General features: G+C 39.3%; 2 protein-coding genes across 2 annotated transcripts; one reads left to right on the top strand and one right to left on the bottom strand.

Annotated features, from left to right (window-relative positions):
- The first annotated feature begins 1,253 nt into the window (after positions 1–1,253).
- LOC115429488 (chloride anion exchanger-like) lies at positions 1,254–11,225 on the top strand. The gene is made up of 19 exons (XM_030148982.1): positions 1,254–1,381; positions 1,792–1,931; positions 3,728–3,838; positions 4,042–4,205; positions 4,292–4,456; positions 5,115–5,267; positions 5,423–5,505; positions 6,214–6,361; positions 6,556–6,669; positions 6,906–6,983; positions 7,319–7,414; positions 7,518–7,624; positions 9,347–9,416; positions 9,521–9,613; positions 9,698–9,793; positions 10,034–10,252; positions 10,768–10,822; positions 10,915–11,051; positions 11,162–11,225. The coding sequence occupies exons 1-19, from the start codon at positions 1,254–1,256 to the stop codon at positions 11,180–11,182; spliced, it is 2,178 nt and encodes a 725-aa protein (XP_030004842.1). The 3' UTR covers positions 11,183–11,225.
- A 505-nt stretch (positions 11,226–11,730) lies between these two features.
- cbll1 (Cbl proto-oncogene-like 1, E3 ubiquitin protein ligase) lies at positions 11,731–17,540 on the bottom strand. Its single transcript, XM_030148983.1, has 6 exons — positions 17,480–17,540; positions 16,431–16,595; positions 13,655–13,761; positions 13,361–13,444; positions 13,203–13,276; positions 11,731–13,065 (listed from the first exon to the last, which is right to left on the bottom strand). Exons 1-6 carry the CDS (start codon positions 17,490–17,492, stop codon positions 12,048–12,050), a joined length of 1,461 nt encoding a protein of 486 aa, XP_030004843.1. The 5' UTR covers positions 17,493–17,540; the 3' UTR covers positions 11,731–12,047.
- Positions 17,541–17,880: the final 340 nt, after the last annotated feature.

Raw genomic sequence — 17,880 nt, 5'->3', positions numbered from 1 at the left:
GGGGTTAGGGTTAGGGTTAGGGTTGGGGTTAGGGTTAGGGTTGGGGTTAGGGTTAGGTTGCAACTTGGGTTAGGGTTAGGGTTGGGGTAAGGGTTGGGGTTAGGGTTGGTGTTAGGGTTAGGGTAAGGGTTGGTGTTAGGGTTGTGGTTAGGGTTAGGGTTAGGTTACAACTTGTTCAAAGAAATGAGAAACTGCTTTTTTGATGTGCACAAGTGACACCATGATGTGAAGATTGAACAAGTAGTTTTGAGAATTTCAATTCTGATCTGAGAAATGTACCAAAGCGACTGAGAAAAACAGTAAACCATAACTGACAGTAAAAGAAATGAACGCCACAGGAACTAGAGAGTACAGACCTCCAAAAGACCAGTCCAGATAGTCCAGTCATTAAACCACACACAAACTATACATTATATCCTGTTATTTCCTCTTTTGTATCAGTTGGTGCCACTAGTTAATGGTGCTGTTTTAAAAATATTAAAGAATGTGAACAGCATCAGTCTCTACAGATTTTTATGGATGTGCTCAAATTTTAGTGGTTCATCCTTGTCCAATGTCCTACATGGTCACCAAGTGACACAACCATTAGTGGAGTGGGTTTTGCACAGTCCTGCTGACAGACAGGCAGGCAGACAGATGAATGATCACATAACCTAAAGACACAACCTTCAGGAGCATTTGGCCCGGACACCACCACCATTTCAGTTCAGACCCCAGATTTTAAACACCTGAGAAGGCAGTGGATGTGGTTATAAAAGAAGAAAGACCTGAGGGAATGACTTCAAGGCAAAGATAAATAAATAAATAAATAAATAAATAAATAAATAAAAAATAACTGACTTTACTTAGTGCACTCAGATAAATCAAAATCCAAATAAATCCAAGGATTGGAAAATACTGGTTGCAGCGTGCACAGAATAAATAGAAGACAACATGCAAAACATTCACCATTTATGCAATGATATATAATAATATACAGAGAATGACTCTAATCTCTGCTTTGAAGTGACCGTGCATAAAAATTCAGTTTCTGGTGTTTCAACACTATGAATCATAAATGTTATGTTAATGATTGAGCAATGTAAAGACAAAACAGACCAAGTGATGAAATTGATCTCAGATCACAGATTAGTTACACCCAGATTCACAGCAGCACTCAGGAGACACTGGGCAAAGGTTCTTTTAGGGGATCGATTGTCCCAAACCTTCTTCTTCACTTCTGGTGTGACTCCTCAGCCTCTTAACCTGTGACAATGGCTGCTTTAAGGAACCGGTATACGGTGTCCAGACCTGTGTACTCTGAGGACAGCTTTGCCGAAGACCATGAGAAGGTCTACAGGATGCACAAGACCATGTGGGACCATACCAAGCAGTACCTGACGTAAGTGAGCACTAATTCCACACACATCAAAATCATGCGTAATTTAACACAGTGTCTTAAACTCTGCTTTAACCTCCTCAGACCCAGCTATGGGTTTCCTGTCCACATTTGTGGACAAGAGTTTCACAACTATTAAAAAAAACAAGGAAAAGAGACGAAAACTGTCCACCACGCAGGACATTCCATAAAAATTTTCAAAACTGCATCTGAAAAAACTGTTGCATCATGATGTTTCCAATACAGGCACTTATTTAATAAAAAACAAAAAAAGCTGGTACTTTGCTGACATTTCCTGGGTCTTAGGAGGTTAAGAGTCTTTCAAATGAATCAGGTTTTCTGCAAAATTAGGAGGTGAAAAAGGCCAAACATAAGCAGACAGTCTACAGGAGGCTTTTCTGTGTTTTCTACAGCTGCAATTCAAAGCGTGCTAAGAATGCAGTGCTGTCTTTTCTGCCTATTATTGGATGGATGAGGATCTACAGGGTCCGAGAATGGCTGCTGGGTGACGTGGTATCAGGGATCAGCACTGGACTGGTGGCTATCATGCAAGGTGAGGAGTACGATGGAGAGAAATTAGATCTGTGGATCCAGACTGTTGGAGCTAAAGACAGTGGGTTCAGTTTACAAAAGACTCATCAGACAATGTGACAACTGTTGACACCCAGTGAAAGTACGACTTCAGCCGTGGGTTGATAGTACAGGGGACAAATTAATGTACAGTCATGGAAAAAATGATTAGACCACCCCTTGTTTTCCTTAATTTCTTGTTCATTTTAAGGCCTGGTACAACTTCAGGTACATTTGTTTGGACAAATATAATGATAACATCAAAAATAGCTCATAAGAGTTTAATTTCAGAGCTGATATCTATCCATTTTCCATGTTTTCTTGATAATAACTAAAATCACTTCAGTTCTTACATCAATATCTATGGCATTGTACTGACAAAAACAGTGCTTTTAGGCATTCCATGTTTTCTTTTCTGTCTGTTTTAGTCAAATGATACACACAGAAGTTAGTACTTGATTGCATAACCATTGTTTTTGATGACTTTTGATGGTCTAATATTTTTTTCTGTGACTGTACACCTCCACCAGCTGTACTGATAAAAAAAAATTATTTCCATGGGAGCTGAATTTTGTAAATTGCCATACACTATATATTTAGAGCTAAATTGTATTAAATGCTTGGGCAGATTCACAGTAGTGTTAACTTTTCTTGGGTGTATAACCTGATCTAAGATGTTAAAAAGTTATTTAGTCATGCATGCCTAGATGGTGAAAACAGGGATGTATTTAAAAAAAAAAAAAAAAAACTTGGATTAAGATAAGATGTGTCAAAAGTTAATGATTCAGTGCTAGTAAAATAAAATATTGAGGAAGTGTACAATCAAATGCCCGGAGTTTTATTCCCACTGCTGAGGACAAAAGGGAGATTATCATAAGTGTGGTGTTTTATAGTGGGTGGAGATGACCTACTGACTGGGTGGTGAGTGTAAAAAATGTGTCTCGAGCTGCCAAGGTAGGACCTCAAAGAAGAAAATACCAATAGCATAGTCTGTTAGAGGGATGTGCATGTTCTCATACAATTCAATAATTTTAAGATCTACTGGTTTGGTGCATCATTCTCATACGTGCCGTGAAAAACTCTTTTAGTCCACTGTACAGCACCTGCTCAGCAAAAAAGATAGACTAGGTTATGATGAACTGTGGTGAAGATAAACAAACATGAGAAGCCAAAGGACAGACTATCAAGAATGAATATAACAGATTTACATGAGTCAGGGTAACAGTTGGAAGTTGGATGTGTAAATTACAAACTATTTTGTAGGTTCAGGTACAAACATTTCTATAGTGTCCATGTATTCCACTAAAAATAGCTGTAAAAGTATGTAATTTAAATATATGTAACTGTCTAACTCATTAGCTACCTACGTTATGTCATTCATGTCTCTGTCTGTCAGCAGAATTACACAGAAATAAATGAATTGATTTTCATGGAACTCGATGGAGGGGTATTTAACTTACAAATAAAATAAAATAAAATAAAATAAAATAAAATAAAATACCAACTGGTGCCAAATGTCAAATAATAATGAAGACCTCTGTTACTATGGTAACAGTCAGTTAAACTAACTAGTGACACCAAAAAGAAATGTATAAGTCATAGTTTGTGGGTTTATCTTAGGTTTAATAATACTGTAGGAAGAGAAAAACAGTAAATTGTTCATGATTTGCCGTATTGTCCTTGATGGAGGTCTGTGCTCTCTGACTGCTCTTCTACAATAACTTTATCATCGTCTTAAGCTCCTGTATTCAGTGTTTGGTTTGTGTTCACTCCACTCAGGACTTGCTTTCTCTCTGCTGGCCGAGCTGCCTCCCAGTTATGGGCTTTACACTGCTTTCTTCCCCATGCTGACCTACTTCTTCCTGGGAACTTCCAGGCACATATCTGTGGGTACGTGGTACTAATCACAAATCACCCAAAAATGTTTGTAGTTTTTCATATGAACACACATAAAAGTGGATAATCTTGAAAAAGCTGTAAAATCATGTGATAGATTTTCCATAATCAAACATAAACCATTCTGAAAGGGATCTGTCTAAAAGCTGCTGATCTGAAATGTGATCTTCCTTCGTTCCACACCTCCATCTCTGTAGGCTCCTTCCCAGTCCTGAGTCTGATGGTGGGAGCGGTGGTGATCCGCCTGATCCCAGATGAAGGAGTACCACTAGTCAACTTGACAACCTCAGGCAATCTAACTCTGGACCAGCAGAGAGTCCTGGTGGCCTCCTCTGTGACCTTCCTAATGGGGGTTTTCCAGGTACTGGAGCCTTGGATGAAGGTTATTCTTTTAAGCAGTCGTTCTATGACAGAGCTATATTTTAATCAGGTTTGTGTCCTCTGCAGCTGGCCATGGGCCTTCTACAGGTGGGCTTTATTGTTGTCTACCTGTCTGACACACTGGTGTCCGGCTTCACCACGGCAGCTGCAGTCCATATTGTGGTGTCTCAGCTCAAGTTTGTGTTAGGACTGGAGGTCCCTGGCATCAACGGACCACTCGCTATCATATACGTATGTCTGTCTTATTACTACTTTATATACTATTTATATTTTACTGGTGATAGACTTTTCCCGGACTTTCATCAGTCAAAAGTGAGAAAATCTGAAGACTTTTGGACAAGACAGTAGTCACCTCATAAAAACGTTTAGTAAACACTTGCACAAACTCAACCATTTTCATAGCCAGGCTGTGACAAACTGGAAAAAGAACTGCCAACACCGTCTTAATTTTACAACTCAAACAACTTATACAAATGCTTCTGTCACGAAGGTGACAGAAACAGTTGTCTGCCTCTGTCAGCAGAAGCAGTTGTGTCTAACACAACACACCCGATTAACATCTGAACTGATAGTGACTGAGTTGCATTATGGGTACTGCAGGCTCCAGATTTACACACACAAGGAAAAATAACAAATAAACAGGTGATATTGTTGAATATGCTGCAATCTTAAACTGACAATCAAGTCAGATTTCCATCCACCCATCCATACATCCATCCATCCAGAGAGAGCGTGTACACATTCCCTGAAATTCATGTGATGTGAAAGTACATTTTTCTCCTGTGGACTTTCGGTCAAAGGGACCCTGAGGTTGTTTAATAACATCTTATTATTATATCTGCAGCAGAATATATGATATAAACATTGGATGATGGCTCTTTTTGTACAGACCCTTGAGAAGGTCTTTGTCCAGATAACCTCCACCAACATCTGTGACCTGGTGATGTCCATAGTGATCATGTTGGTGGTGTTTGTGGTGAAGGAGCTGAATGATAAATACAAAGCCAAACTGCCTGTGCCCATTCCCATCGAGGCTATCATGGTGAGGAAAACTACCACCACAAATCAACCGTTATAATTGTATTTCAGGAATACATCCATTTGTTTTTCTTATATTGTATGATTGGAAACCATATAAAGCCAACAGCTGAGTTGTCTTATCTAAGACTGAAAGTGGCGTCTTCTCCATTTACACAGACTGTTATCGCTTGTGGGGTGTCCTACGGCTTCAACTTCGAGGATAGGTATAGAGTTCAGGTTGTTGGCAAAATGGTTAGTGGGTAAGTTTAAGGTTCTCTATTTATATCAATAAATTATATGTATACACAGTTCTGTGCCAAGTCTCAGGTCACTTTAAGCTTTGTTGTTTTTGCAGGGCTGTAATAATCAGACATATTCTGGATTTTCTGTTGTTTGCTGGTGCTCTGATGGTTTTGTCGTTAAGTAAGTAAAAACATGCACATTGTTGGTCGGGCTTATATTATTACAATATTTTCAGCTACATCAAAGAAAAAAATTTGCTCAACAAACACTTTCACCTTTGTAAATAAGAGAGAACTACCATTTAAAAAAAAAAAAAAAGGCTTATTACCAGGAAAAACACTCAGAACTGACTGGTTTCTACAAGAAAAAGTCAGTGTGTCCTCTGTTTGTACTTCCTTAAGTCTCTTGATCTGAATTTTTTTTCAGTAATCTTACAAGTTTTTCTCAAAACTTGGACCTTATTTAATTTTTTCTCTGTTCTGATGATACAATAAATATTCTATTATATTCATATCTTTTGTTTTCAGTTGTTTCTGTTTGCATATTTCCTCAACAGTCCAGCTGTATCTTGATAGAGACTGAAAGATGCGGAAGTGTGGTCATTATAACCCTGCTAAAACAACAATCCTAATGGAGGCCTTGGACGTGTGCACACTATTATACATAAAAAAACAACTACAAATGTGTTGTTAACATTTGCTGATTCAAGAACTGCTCACTTTTAGGTATGAGTCTCCAGTCGCCCCTAACATGGACGTGTTACAACAGAGCGCTGCGGAGGCCTTCCCTATAGCCATTGTAGGGTTTGCCGTAGCCTTTTCTGTGGCTAAAGTCTACGCCATTAAGCATGATTACACCATAGATGGCAACCAGGTAAGTTACATATAATAAGTCTATAAAGAGAGGACAACATTTAATTGGTTACAAAAGTCAATCACTTTTGTCTATGGAGATGTAGTTATGCTGAATACTGCTTTGACTGTTAGATGTTCCGCCAATAAAAAAATCAGGTCAAATGCAATTCATAACAGAATCCATTTCTTGCTGCTTTCATTGTTATATTTCAGGAGCTGATTGCATTTGGGGTCAGCAACATATTTGGTGCAAGCTTCAGGTCATTTGCAGCCAGTACTGCACTCTCCAGGACGGCTGTGCAGGAGAGTTCTGGAGGCAGAACACAGGTCACAAAACAAATGTCATTCACGCAAATGTTTTTTACTGGGTCACCAAGGTTTACTAGATCACTATGGGTGTGTATATATATATATATATATATATATATATATATATATATATATATATATATATATCCAAAAGGATTATATTGTCTTGTCACTTTATAGTCCAGTTTATATCATGTTTTTTTCCCTCACAAACATCATGAGATGAATCATTGACTTTTTTTCCACAAATGCAGATTGCAGGCCTGATCTCTGCAATGATGACAATGATTGTAACTGTGGCGCTTGGGTTTCTGCTGGAGCCTCTTCCCAGAGTAAGACCGATGTCTGCCATATCCTTAGCTTCATAGCATGATTGCCCAAGTCATATTTTTTGCCTAACTGTGATATCTGCATAAAAGGATTCAGCAGTGTTAGGAGAGAAAAGTTCCGCAGATATCACAATTTGGACAAAAAAATTACTTAAGCAATTATGTTATGAGGCTAACTGGTTGGTTTATGACCAAAATGTCACAAAAGACAGTATAATTTTACTTTTTTTTTTTTTTAAGATGTTAATTTACTTGTTGAAGAACACCAAAAAGATAGTTGTATGCTCAAAGGTTTAAAGTGTGTTGTTTTAAGTTAAAGCCTCATAATGTGATATCAGTCTGTTCTAGGAGCCTTGGTTATCGTCAACCTGAAGGGCATGCTGATGCAGTTCAGAGAAATCCCGTACTTGTGGAGGAAGGACAAACCAGAATGTGTAAGTGTCTAGACACAAAGTCTACTTATTAAATACACTTTTTCTTTATCAGATGACCCGAACCATTCTCTGCCGGTGTTTGACTTCAGGTTTTCATGTGCAGGTGGTGTGGGTGGGAACGTGTGTGGGTTCCATCCTGTTGGGACTGGATATTGGTCTGGCTGTGGGCCTCGGCGTGGAACTGCTCACTGTTGTCTTCAGGACTCAATTGTAACTAAACAATTAACAATTAAATAAACAAAATGGGGCGGCCATGGTTCAGAAGGTAGAAGGGGTTGTCCAATAACCAGTCATGTGCTGTTGTGTCCTTGGGCAAGACACTTCACCCTCCTTACCTCCAGTGCTGCTCACACTGGTGTATGAATGCGTGTGAATGTTCGATGGTGGTTGGAGGGGCCACATTTCCGTCAGCCTGAGCCTGGGCAGCTGTGGCTACAAATGTAGTTTACCACCACCACAATGTGAATGTGAGAGCGAATGAATAATGGATCAATAATGTAAAGTGCTTTGGGTGCCTTGAAAAGCGCTATATAAATCGAATCCATTATTATTATTATTATTATTATTATTATTATTATTATTAATAATAATAATAATAATAATAATAATAATAATAATAATAATAATATCAGATATTTTCCAGTGACTGTAAAAATGACTGTAGAAAATACTCATGTTCCAGAATACATTAGTGTATTTAGTACATACAAATGGGTGTTAAATGTTGGAGTTAATATGGTGCTATTATAATGATACTGAGCTCTAATAATACATACACCCACTGGATGATGTGAGGTCGAGTCTGTCCTTACATGCTTTATATCGGACGTCTATAGGATGAACCTAGAACAAAGCATCATAGACGGTTACGCACATACATTCACAGAAGTGAAATCACGTTGAGAAAACTACAATTGAGAATATTCTATATAATACTAAAGAAGAATGGATGAAGAAGCGCCACATAATTTAATCAGATAATATGATTCATCAATGCTTTGGTACTTTGATGTATTCAAATTAGGAATTGAAAATTCATTAAATTCATTTTATTACTTGTGTTTTTGCTTAACCCATAAAGACCCAAACATCCACCTGTGACTAAAACCACCTACTGATCTAAAATGTTTCATACCTGTTGATCCACTAATCCTATCAATACATGTAAATATTTGGTGTAAATTACAGTTTATCATCTTTTCATGGTCATCAGACATGACCCATTTGGACGTTCAGAGGCTCCGTAGTTATCGTGAAAACACCATCATCTTCTACAACATTGACTCACCAGTAAAACCCATGGAGTTGGATCAATGACAGTGGATGGACACACTTGGTTTATGTTCGGTTAATGATACATTTTACTGGAAAAGTCACTTTTTCATCACCGTTTTCTGTTTTTGGCATAATAACCCTCAAGTTTAATCTGACCTTTTATGAACATCTATATGATCAGAGAATTAAATATGGAAAATATCTTATTTCACTGGAAAAATGTCAAATACAGAGGATTGTTTAATTATAAATGGTGACAAATCACTTAAGAAATGTTAATCATAGAGAAAAAAAATCTTTTGGGAACTACCACAAAAGTAGCACTGGGTCTTTATGGGTTAATAAGAACTGTGAAAAATGCTTGAATGTATAATTGAGCTTATCGCCTCCTCTGGACACTTTGGAGACATGTTTATTGTAATGCATTCATTATAACTATGAAATACATTGAGTGCATTGTTTTTTTGTTGATGCTTTTTATACAGCCTATAAAGCAAGAAAAAAAAAAAAAAAAACTACACCCTGAATTATTTCTTATCTTGACTTAATGTAGAAAAAAACAATCTATTCACATTAAGAACATTTCAAAAAATTTCTTTGACTGTATTATCCAACCCTAATTCCTATGTTCATTTTTTTTTTTTTTTTTTTTTACAGTCCACGGTGTTGTGTCCTTGCTAACATCCCAGGGACTGAGTTGTACAGAGATAGTAAAGATTACCTACATGTAAGTAGACTTAATTATACATTGTACCACTATTTGTGAACTTTCCAAACTTTTCACTTGATGTTCCACTGTTTCCTGTCCACAACTCTCCTCCTCCTCCTCAGGTATTTGAACCAAGGGGAGTGAAAATTTTCAGGATACCTTCACCAATCTTCTTCGCCAACATTGACTTTTTCAGGGACAAACTTATACAAGCAGTATGTACTGAGGACAAAGCTCTTCTCTCATTTACTTCAGAGAAAGAGTGTGTGTGAAGTTAATGCTATGGCTTGGCTTTCCAGGTTGGTTTTAACCCTCTGCGAGTTTTACGGAAGAGGAACAAGGCTCTCAGGAAAATCAAGAAAATGTTAAAGAACAGTGATGACCATATTACACAAGTAAGAGCTCATCTACTGCACACTTGTTACTTTATTTATTATTGTTACATTTTTTTGGTCATTTTTAGTCACTTTAACTATTTTTTTTTTTTGGTTTATCTGTTTTTCTACTGTATTTGAATTTCCCTCTTGGGGGATCAATAAAGTATATCTTATCTTATACTACTACCCAGCACTGCACCAGTGAACCCGAGCAGTTCCTCAGAAAAATCTAATTTTTCCAACTTTTCTTTCACACAGAAAAGCTTGAGGGATTTATTTTGTTCAACAACAGATGAGGGTTTTAAGATGGAGGAGTTGGACCTGCCAACAGACCTCAGGGACCTCCCTTTCAGGATTGACTGGAACGCCGAGCTTCCTGCCAACATCAGTGTTCCCAGAGTAGACCTTCACAGCCTGATCTTAGACTTCTCTGCCGTCTCTTTCCTTGATATATCTGCGCTAAAAGGACTCAAAACGGTAAAGTCTATCAGTGATTATTGTTCAGGCAGGAAAATGACCATGACATACATCATGTCACTGTGACTCTTAAAATTCTGCATTTAGTGGGTAGTGCACTAACATTTACTGCATTAACACTAAGGCAGAATCATGGACTTTTCTGTTTTTGACATTTTTAAGTGTAAAATGCTACCTTACAGCTAGAGCAGGCAGCACCAGTTTGTCCTCTTGTTTAATCCTTCAGTGATATTTATGTTTATCAGCCCCCTGCAAGTTCAAGTACCCAACATGCATCAGGTGAAATAAAACTGCAGTACTAGTGAACATATAATCTTTATAGCTCAGTTGCTGACAAAAACTGCAGAAAAAGTCCATAACTGTGTAAAAAGCAAAATTAGGACAAATATCTGAAAAATACAAGAGTCTAAAATTGCTCTATACTGCGGAGAAACCACCAGATAGTTTTGTTCTACTGGTACTCCAGTAACAAAACACAAAAGTGGTAAACCTAATAATTTCACTGTTCTCCACAGACACTGAAAGAGTTCATTCGGATCAATGTGCAGGTTTACGTTGTTTCTTGTGACCGTAAGTTTTATTAACATTTCTTTAAACAAATAATCAAGTTAAACTAGTATGTCTATCTGCATGAGGTGAATTCTGATGTGTTGTCTTCATAGCATACATCATGGAGAAGTTACACAAATGTACGTTCTTCGATGATGAAATACAGACCTCCATATTCTTCCCAACCCTTCATGATGCCATGTTGCATACACTTACGTCAAAGAGCAATGACACAATTAATGCACTTGTGGTAAGAAAACTACCTGCAGGTTTATGTATCATCAGAATCAAGCCAATTATATAATAAAACTCTGCGTAAAGTCATCTAATGTGCTGATTTTTTTTTTTAATCTTTTCAAGCTCAAGGACACAAGGCTCTAGAAGAACCATCTCCAAAGACATCCAAACAAGAAACTCAAATCAATACTGTTGAATAACGTGAACATTAAACCTATTCTCACTGTTCTACCATTACACATTTTACTTTTTCTGCTGAACAGTTTCCAGCATTATTTGAAATACTGTTGTGGGAGGAGTTGACTAAAATGCATCAATTTATGCTGTTTTGAGGTCAGTGATCCAATCTTCAGGCTTTTTCATTTGTTGCCGCTTCACTTCTTAGTCTTATAATAAACAGTGTAAATACATTACATACATTGTCTCAGTCTTTTGAAAGGGTTAAACTTAATCTTCAAAGAGCATATACTGTGTACAAGGCTTTTCTATGCAAGAATTTTTTAAATACTCATCCTGAATTAGCTTAAATTTGATCAAACTGGGTGAACAAACTGCTGCAGTGTATAATACTTAACAGAAAATTTAGTAACATTGATTTTTAAGACAAAGACAAAGCTCTGATGGAGTTACTCACAGACGTCTCAGGTTATGGTAAAGAAAAAAAAAAAATCTGTCAATTAAAACAAAACTGAGATGGCCGTTAAAAATTTATTGAGACAGAGTTAACATTGTCAATGTACAGCACGTGTGCGTGAAATCAGCTGACATATTTACAGAAATATTTAACCATACGCTATTAAAAAAGGGACATTCCTGCTCTTCTGAAAGTCTATATTATGTTTAAAGTTCAGTACAGTTAACTAAAATGTGCACCACATACACACTTGCTTTGGGGCAGTTTTATCAAAATGAACGTCCTACATCTGGTAACCCTGAGGTTTACTATCACATTGTTCAGACAAGTGGTATGAAACAGAATGACACACACTGCTGCCCGTCAGTTGGCAGGTTACTGATAATATGGCCGGTAACGGCCCTGATCTGGGTGATGTGGTCCTGGCATCTGGCCTTGGGGAGGAGGACCCTGCATCCGAGGAGGAGGCGGCCCTCTTGGAGCGGGCCACATTCCAGGACTGAGACCTCCTGGCTGGTTAAACGGGGGACTGAGGGTGCCCTGGTCTTCTGGGAACTGCTGCATTGAGTTTGGGTTATAGTGATGGGGTGGGGGTGCATTAACAGGGGGACCACTGTGCTGTGGTGGAGGTCCTGGGGGTGGGTGGTTCATGTAAGGGGGCATTTGGCCCAGTATGTGCCCCGGTGGAGGAGTTATTGGTGGAGGAGCAGCGGACATGGGTGGAGGGGGTGCCTGGTTGTACACCAAATGGGGTGTCCCAGAGGCCTGAGGAGGATGCTGCATGGGGTGACTAATAGGAGGAGGTGGAGGAGGCGGAGGGCCAAAGTGCTGCTGTGGTGGGGCCATCATGTGGTGAGAGTGGGACACTACAGGTGGCTGCCCTGGATAGTCCCCAGGGTGGTGGTGGGGAGGCTGAGAAGGACCCGGCCCACCAGAGTGGGGCTCTCGAGAGGATGAAGAGTCATCTTGGATGGGCACTGTAATGAGATTGCTGTGCTTACGCGTAGTTACTGTGGCAATACGGAATGTCTCAGGGCCGAGGCCAGAGGGCGGGGGCGGGCCTTCATGACCGGTCGGTGGTGGTGGCTGACTGTAAGGGTCGTGACCGCCATGTTGAAGAGGGTTGGGGAGATGAACGTGGTTCTTGGATAAGTGAGGCGGAGGCACACGGAATCGGTCAGTAACATCAGATGTCGGGGGCAGGTGCACAGGTTCCTGGCGGCCTGCGGAGGACTTGGCGGCTCTCATGTGACGATGATTGACATGGGCCTGCAGGTCACGCTGGGACAGGTAAGTGCGCTTGCATCCTGGCACAACACTGCACATGTAGAGGGAACCACGCTGGCACTGCTCGATACGCTGCACCGGGTCTGTGCAGTTGTAGAGATTGAGACTGGAACCATAATGACAAATGTTTAGACACAAAGAAACTACTGATAATATAGAGGAAAAGATTTCAAGATTTAGAGAAACACCAATTCTCCAAATCAACCTGACTGAAACAGGTAAAGTGTCTGTAGATGACCTTACCCTGGGCACATCTTCTCTCCTTTCTTCTCATGAAGCAAAGCACAGTCATAACAGAAAACATGTTTACATGGAATCTATGGGATGAGAGGGTAAAGGTTAGAGATCAGCCTCACACTTGAACTGCATGGAGAAATGGTTTCATTAAAATAAGTACATACCATCCGTCCATACAGCTGAATAGGAAGACCGCATTTGTCACAGAAGTGAATTGGTACTTCATCCCTTTCTCCAATCAAATTTAACTGCAGGCATTAGAACTGACAGTCAGAATACCCATTTCAACATCAACACAATTTATACTTTCCATTGACAAGCTTTAAAAATTAGTCCAACAATCCATTTTTGAAATGAAAGCAGCAACTTTTCAACTTCTGCTTTCCTGCAGAGAATTATTTGTGTCTGAAAATGATTAAATATCAGTTGAGTTAATTCTTTTTTCCTGGCTTACATACCTTATAGTCCCAAAACAGCGGCTGGGGATATCTCCTCTGATTTGCGAACACATCACCAGCTTTAGCTCCACAATCGAACCTCTCCTCTTGCTTGAAGCCAAAGTTATCTGCCAAGAACAAGAGGTGATTAACTAATGATACAAAAAGAAATGCTGTGAAACAACTGCACACCTCACCAGGTTTAGTCTGATTTATCCATTTATTATGTATTAAAAATCTATCATTTCAACTTTCATAGAACAGTTTCATCTTTACTTACGAAGCATTTTGGGGCTTCAGATGCAAAAATTTAAATTCTGCATTCATTAGCTACATAGTTTCCTGCAATAATGTGTTTTCACTGTCCTTGCTAAGACAACTGTAAGGAGTACTGTATATGGTTGGAGCCGTGTTGCATAGTTTCAAAGTGGGTAATGCTTTGGTGCCTTCTGGTGGTGCAATGGTAAACTGCAAAGTATAACTACAAAAAATGAAAGGTTATTAATATTAATTTCAATGATAGAGACTGGTGTTTACACTCAGAACCAACTAAACATACTCTTGATTCTGTTTGTTAGAGATTTTATTTAACCGTCTCGCTATGATGAATTCAATCAGAGCCTAATCTAACTGTACAGATAGGGCTGCACGATTAATTGATTTTAAATTGAAATCGGATTTTTAAAATTTGGACAATTTTTAAAAAAGGGAAATCATCAAATTGATTTCACCTCTCCCGGCCGTATCCTGTGCGCTCCCGGGCCATGTGCCAGCTGGCTACCGTAGGCTCCTCCTCCTAACTGAGAGCAGCCTTTCACAGAAGTCCATAAGTAATGACCACAGACGTTAAATCTGTGGTGGGCCTGCAGTAGTGATACCAATGTAAGCTGTGGTTTCAAGCACGGATCCCCCAATTCAAATACAACTACATGGGGATCACTCATCTTAAGTTGTCCTGCATGAATCCGTACTGTACTGTCTTCTTCCGATCTGGGTCTCAGGGACAGCAGCCTCAGCTGAGTAACCCAAACAGCCCTCTCCCTGGCCACATCCACCAGCTCTGGGGATTTCATCCCTCCAGTGTGTCCTGGGTCAGTCTCTTCCATGCATAGATCCCCCAGTTTTAAATATAACCGCATGGGGATCACTCATATTAAGTGGTCCACGCACACATGACTGATGCATGTCACTGACTTACACTGTATCACTTCTGTGGGCCCATCACGTGATACCATCACAGATTTGAGGTAGGGAGCAGTACCTTGTACTGCAGGCTGCTCACAAAAACAACATGCTGACTTCTGTTGTCTTGTAGTTTTACCCAAAAATCGAAATCGAAAATCTAGTTTTTAGAGGAAAAAAAATCTGGATTTATTTTTGGCCAAAATCGTGCGGCCCTATGTACAGATGTGCACAGTGTTTTATTTGAATGTATTGTGATGAGTGCACACTATGTATTGATGTATTGTCATAGCTGCTGCTATACAAAAGCTAATGGGGATCTAAATAAATAAATCCACACAACTTCCTGGAACTGAACTCCAAATTTCCAATGAGTTAAGGATAAGATTGGAGGAAGAACAGCTACATCCCGTATCGAGAGAATGGAAAAAGAAGTATAAACCCTTTGTCCACTCTGTCGTCATGGGAAATGTGAGGATTTACATATTCTACTAAAACTGTCAAAGACACAGTACATGGGCACGAATTGATTTGAGGAGTGCTGTTCTTGTAAACAATCAATTGTATAATCCCAGACTTGATGCTGTCAAAGAATACCAAAATTTTAGTCCATTTCATGTGTCATGGGAGTTCACATGTGTCACTATTTCTGATGTTTACACACAGACATATACTAGGGAAGGCAGCTTGTTGCATCATAGGCTCAGCATCCAAATCTATTATGCTCATTACTGGAGACTTCTGCAAAATTCTATCAATTTCTGACCTGCCCACCAGAAAATATCATTTAGAATCTACAGTATGCAAAGTCTAAAAATGCACATTTCACCTTTCCTCTTCAACCTGTCCATCTCAAACAAACAGCATAGGTCTGACACCTTATCTGCTCAGGCTTTCAAATGATTCTGATCAAATGACTCAAATTTTAGCATGATCTGGAAATATTCCCATGCTCTTGGTATGGTGAAGACAAAGGAGACACCTGTAGATTTTAGATGGACCAGGACTAAGCATTCTGTGAGATGAAGGAAAAATAATGGAGGGATAACAGTACTCTCTAGTCCACCTTCAGAAGCTATGTACATGTAGGAACATAAACTTTTTGAAGATGCTGATGTTCTTAAATCTGTGAAACTGTTGTCGCTGTAAGAATATTCTTCACTGCAGCTGGGGCCCTTGAATTTAGCCGCACACATGAGGATGCTGCACCATTTTAAATCATTGATAACATCTCATATCCCCTCCATGACCTGCTGGGTTAAAGCGCTGAGTGCTGTTAATATAATACTTCTTCAGCCCCACTGAGGCTGAGTACTGCAGAATGTTGTTCCTGTTATACATAACAGGCAAACAGTGCCCCTGGACTTTATTTGCATTGATGGACCGTGTAATATCCTGTACTGCTGAATAGCACAGTTCCTAAAAATGACTTATTTGATGAGGCTGTAACTGTAATTTCCATTAGGAATTAATAAAGTACACTTTCACCATCTTAAAAATGCATTTTCCATAACACAAGCTGGAGCTTTTAATGTGCACACAGTGTGAGATAGAGATATAGACATTATCAAATCTCAGTGGTAACAAGTACAGCTTTGTATTGTATGAAACATACCATCCTCTCCAGATTCACTTTTACATGGCCTGCCACTGGGTCTCTGGATGCGGGGCTGAGGTTTACTCCTTAGAGGCTGTTTGGATATGAGTTTGATTGGGATCCGTCTGCGAACATCTGGACCCCCCAAGCTCCCAGAGCCATCGCTTCCTTGAAGATCATTGTCTATTTGGGGAAAAAGCACATTAAACGAGTAAATACCACGTCTATAGGCGCCTCCGTTCATAAAGTAATTCTAGATCATTTTCAATTAAGATTCCATGAAGCTGCACAATAGAGACCCATTAGGAAGTCTCATATAGGCTGATCATTGTCAGGGTGTGACAGGAACGGTTACAGTGCCCATACAGTTTAAAGGGTTAACACTACAGTTTGAAAAACGTCACGAACATCATGACGAAAGTACAAAAATATCTGATCATCCCTGTAACTTAAACTTCGTCGCTAACGTTTACTTTACAGCATTCCAAAACTGCACTTTCAACACTTCAAAAGTAATACTATCTGACACAAACTGCCTTTCACGGCTACTACAAGCTACCGGACACTGAGTAGTTATAAGCAATACCAATAACCGGCAAATATAGATGCTATACTGCATTATTTATGTTTATCATGTTATAACACCAGCTAGCTCAGTCACAATTATGCTAACGTTGACATTGGCGCCCCAACTCAACAACAGTTTGCGGGCACCCCTACTTGAGTGTTGTACAGGTACTTGTGGTCATTAAATGTTCAAACTCTGTTATTTCACCCCCAATGCTGCATACAGACACGATGATTAATTTATTACTACTTCGCTTCTTGACAACTTTTACACAAGTGATCTAAGCTAACACTACGAGGTAGCATGAGCTAACCTGGCGCACGCTAACTAGCTTTAAACCTGCTCTGGATAATAACGGAATCTTTAAGCCAAGCCCTCACCTGCGACGGTAATATATTGTCAACGGGAAAGTAGTTTTTATCGGGAGCTTTAACTGTGCAGTTAAAATGTACAACATATAATAAGTTTTGTAAGGACGGCCCTGTGTGAATTTGCTTACCGCTTTGGTCCATGATCCAACCGATCTAACGAGCCAGCGCAATGCATGCTGGGATAGATCGCGCAAGGAAATAAGAGTGTAGAGAAGAAAGTGGGAGGAAAAGATTAAACATAACGACAGGGGCAAGGAAAATAATCTTAAAAGCCGACACCTTTTAGAGACTCAAAAGTTACTGTATCCACTATTAGCCGAAATATCTAACAATAACTATTCACTAAATTAATCAGCTGCATGACTGTGTAATTCACTCTGAGCATCAGCATTAAACAAAGATTGTGTATGATTATAACTGTGTCATTATGATCACAGACAAATGACAAATATGGCAAAATATATGCTATGTGCTACATAAAGTCAGAGGGTAGGATCAGACTGCCTGCCCCCTATATCCACTATTAAAA

This window comes from Sphaeramia orbicularis, chromosome 12 (assembly GCF_902148855.1).
Source record: "Sphaeramia orbicularis chromosome 12, fSphaOr1.1, whole genome shotgun sequence".
NCBI lineage: Eukaryota > Metazoa > Chordata > Actinopteri > Kurtiformes > Apogonidae > Sphaeramia > Sphaeramia orbicularis.
This window is presented reverse-complemented; position numbering and strand designations above follow the sequence as displayed.

What these genes read in the sequence shown, in the direction of transcription:
- LOC115429488 (XM_030148982.1), top strand. Translation starts at nt 1,254, where the DNA reads ATGGCTGCTTTAAGGAACCGGTATACGGTGTCCAGACCTGTGTACTCT. An exon ending in TTCCCATCGAGGCTATCATG is followed by an intron (nt 5,268 to 5,422) that starts GTGAGGAAAACT and finishes CCATTTACACAG; the next exon opens with ACTGTTATCGCTTGTGGGGT. An exon ending in ACACCATAGATGGCAACCAG is followed by an intron (nt 6,362 to 6,555) that starts GTAAGTTACATA and finishes GTTATATTTCAG; the next exon opens with GAGCTGATTGCATTTGGGGT.
- cbll1 (XM_030148983.1), bottom strand. An exon ending in AAGTGAATCTGGAGAGGATG is followed by an intron (nt 13,762 to 16,430) that starts GTATGTTTCATA and finishes TGTTCTTGGCAG; the next exon opens with ATAACTTTGGCTTCAAGCAA. An exon ending in GGAGAGAAGATGTGCCCAGG is followed by an intron (nt 13,066 to 13,202) that starts GTAAGGTCATCT and finishes TTATGGTTCCAG; the next exon opens with TCTCAATCTCTACAACTGCA.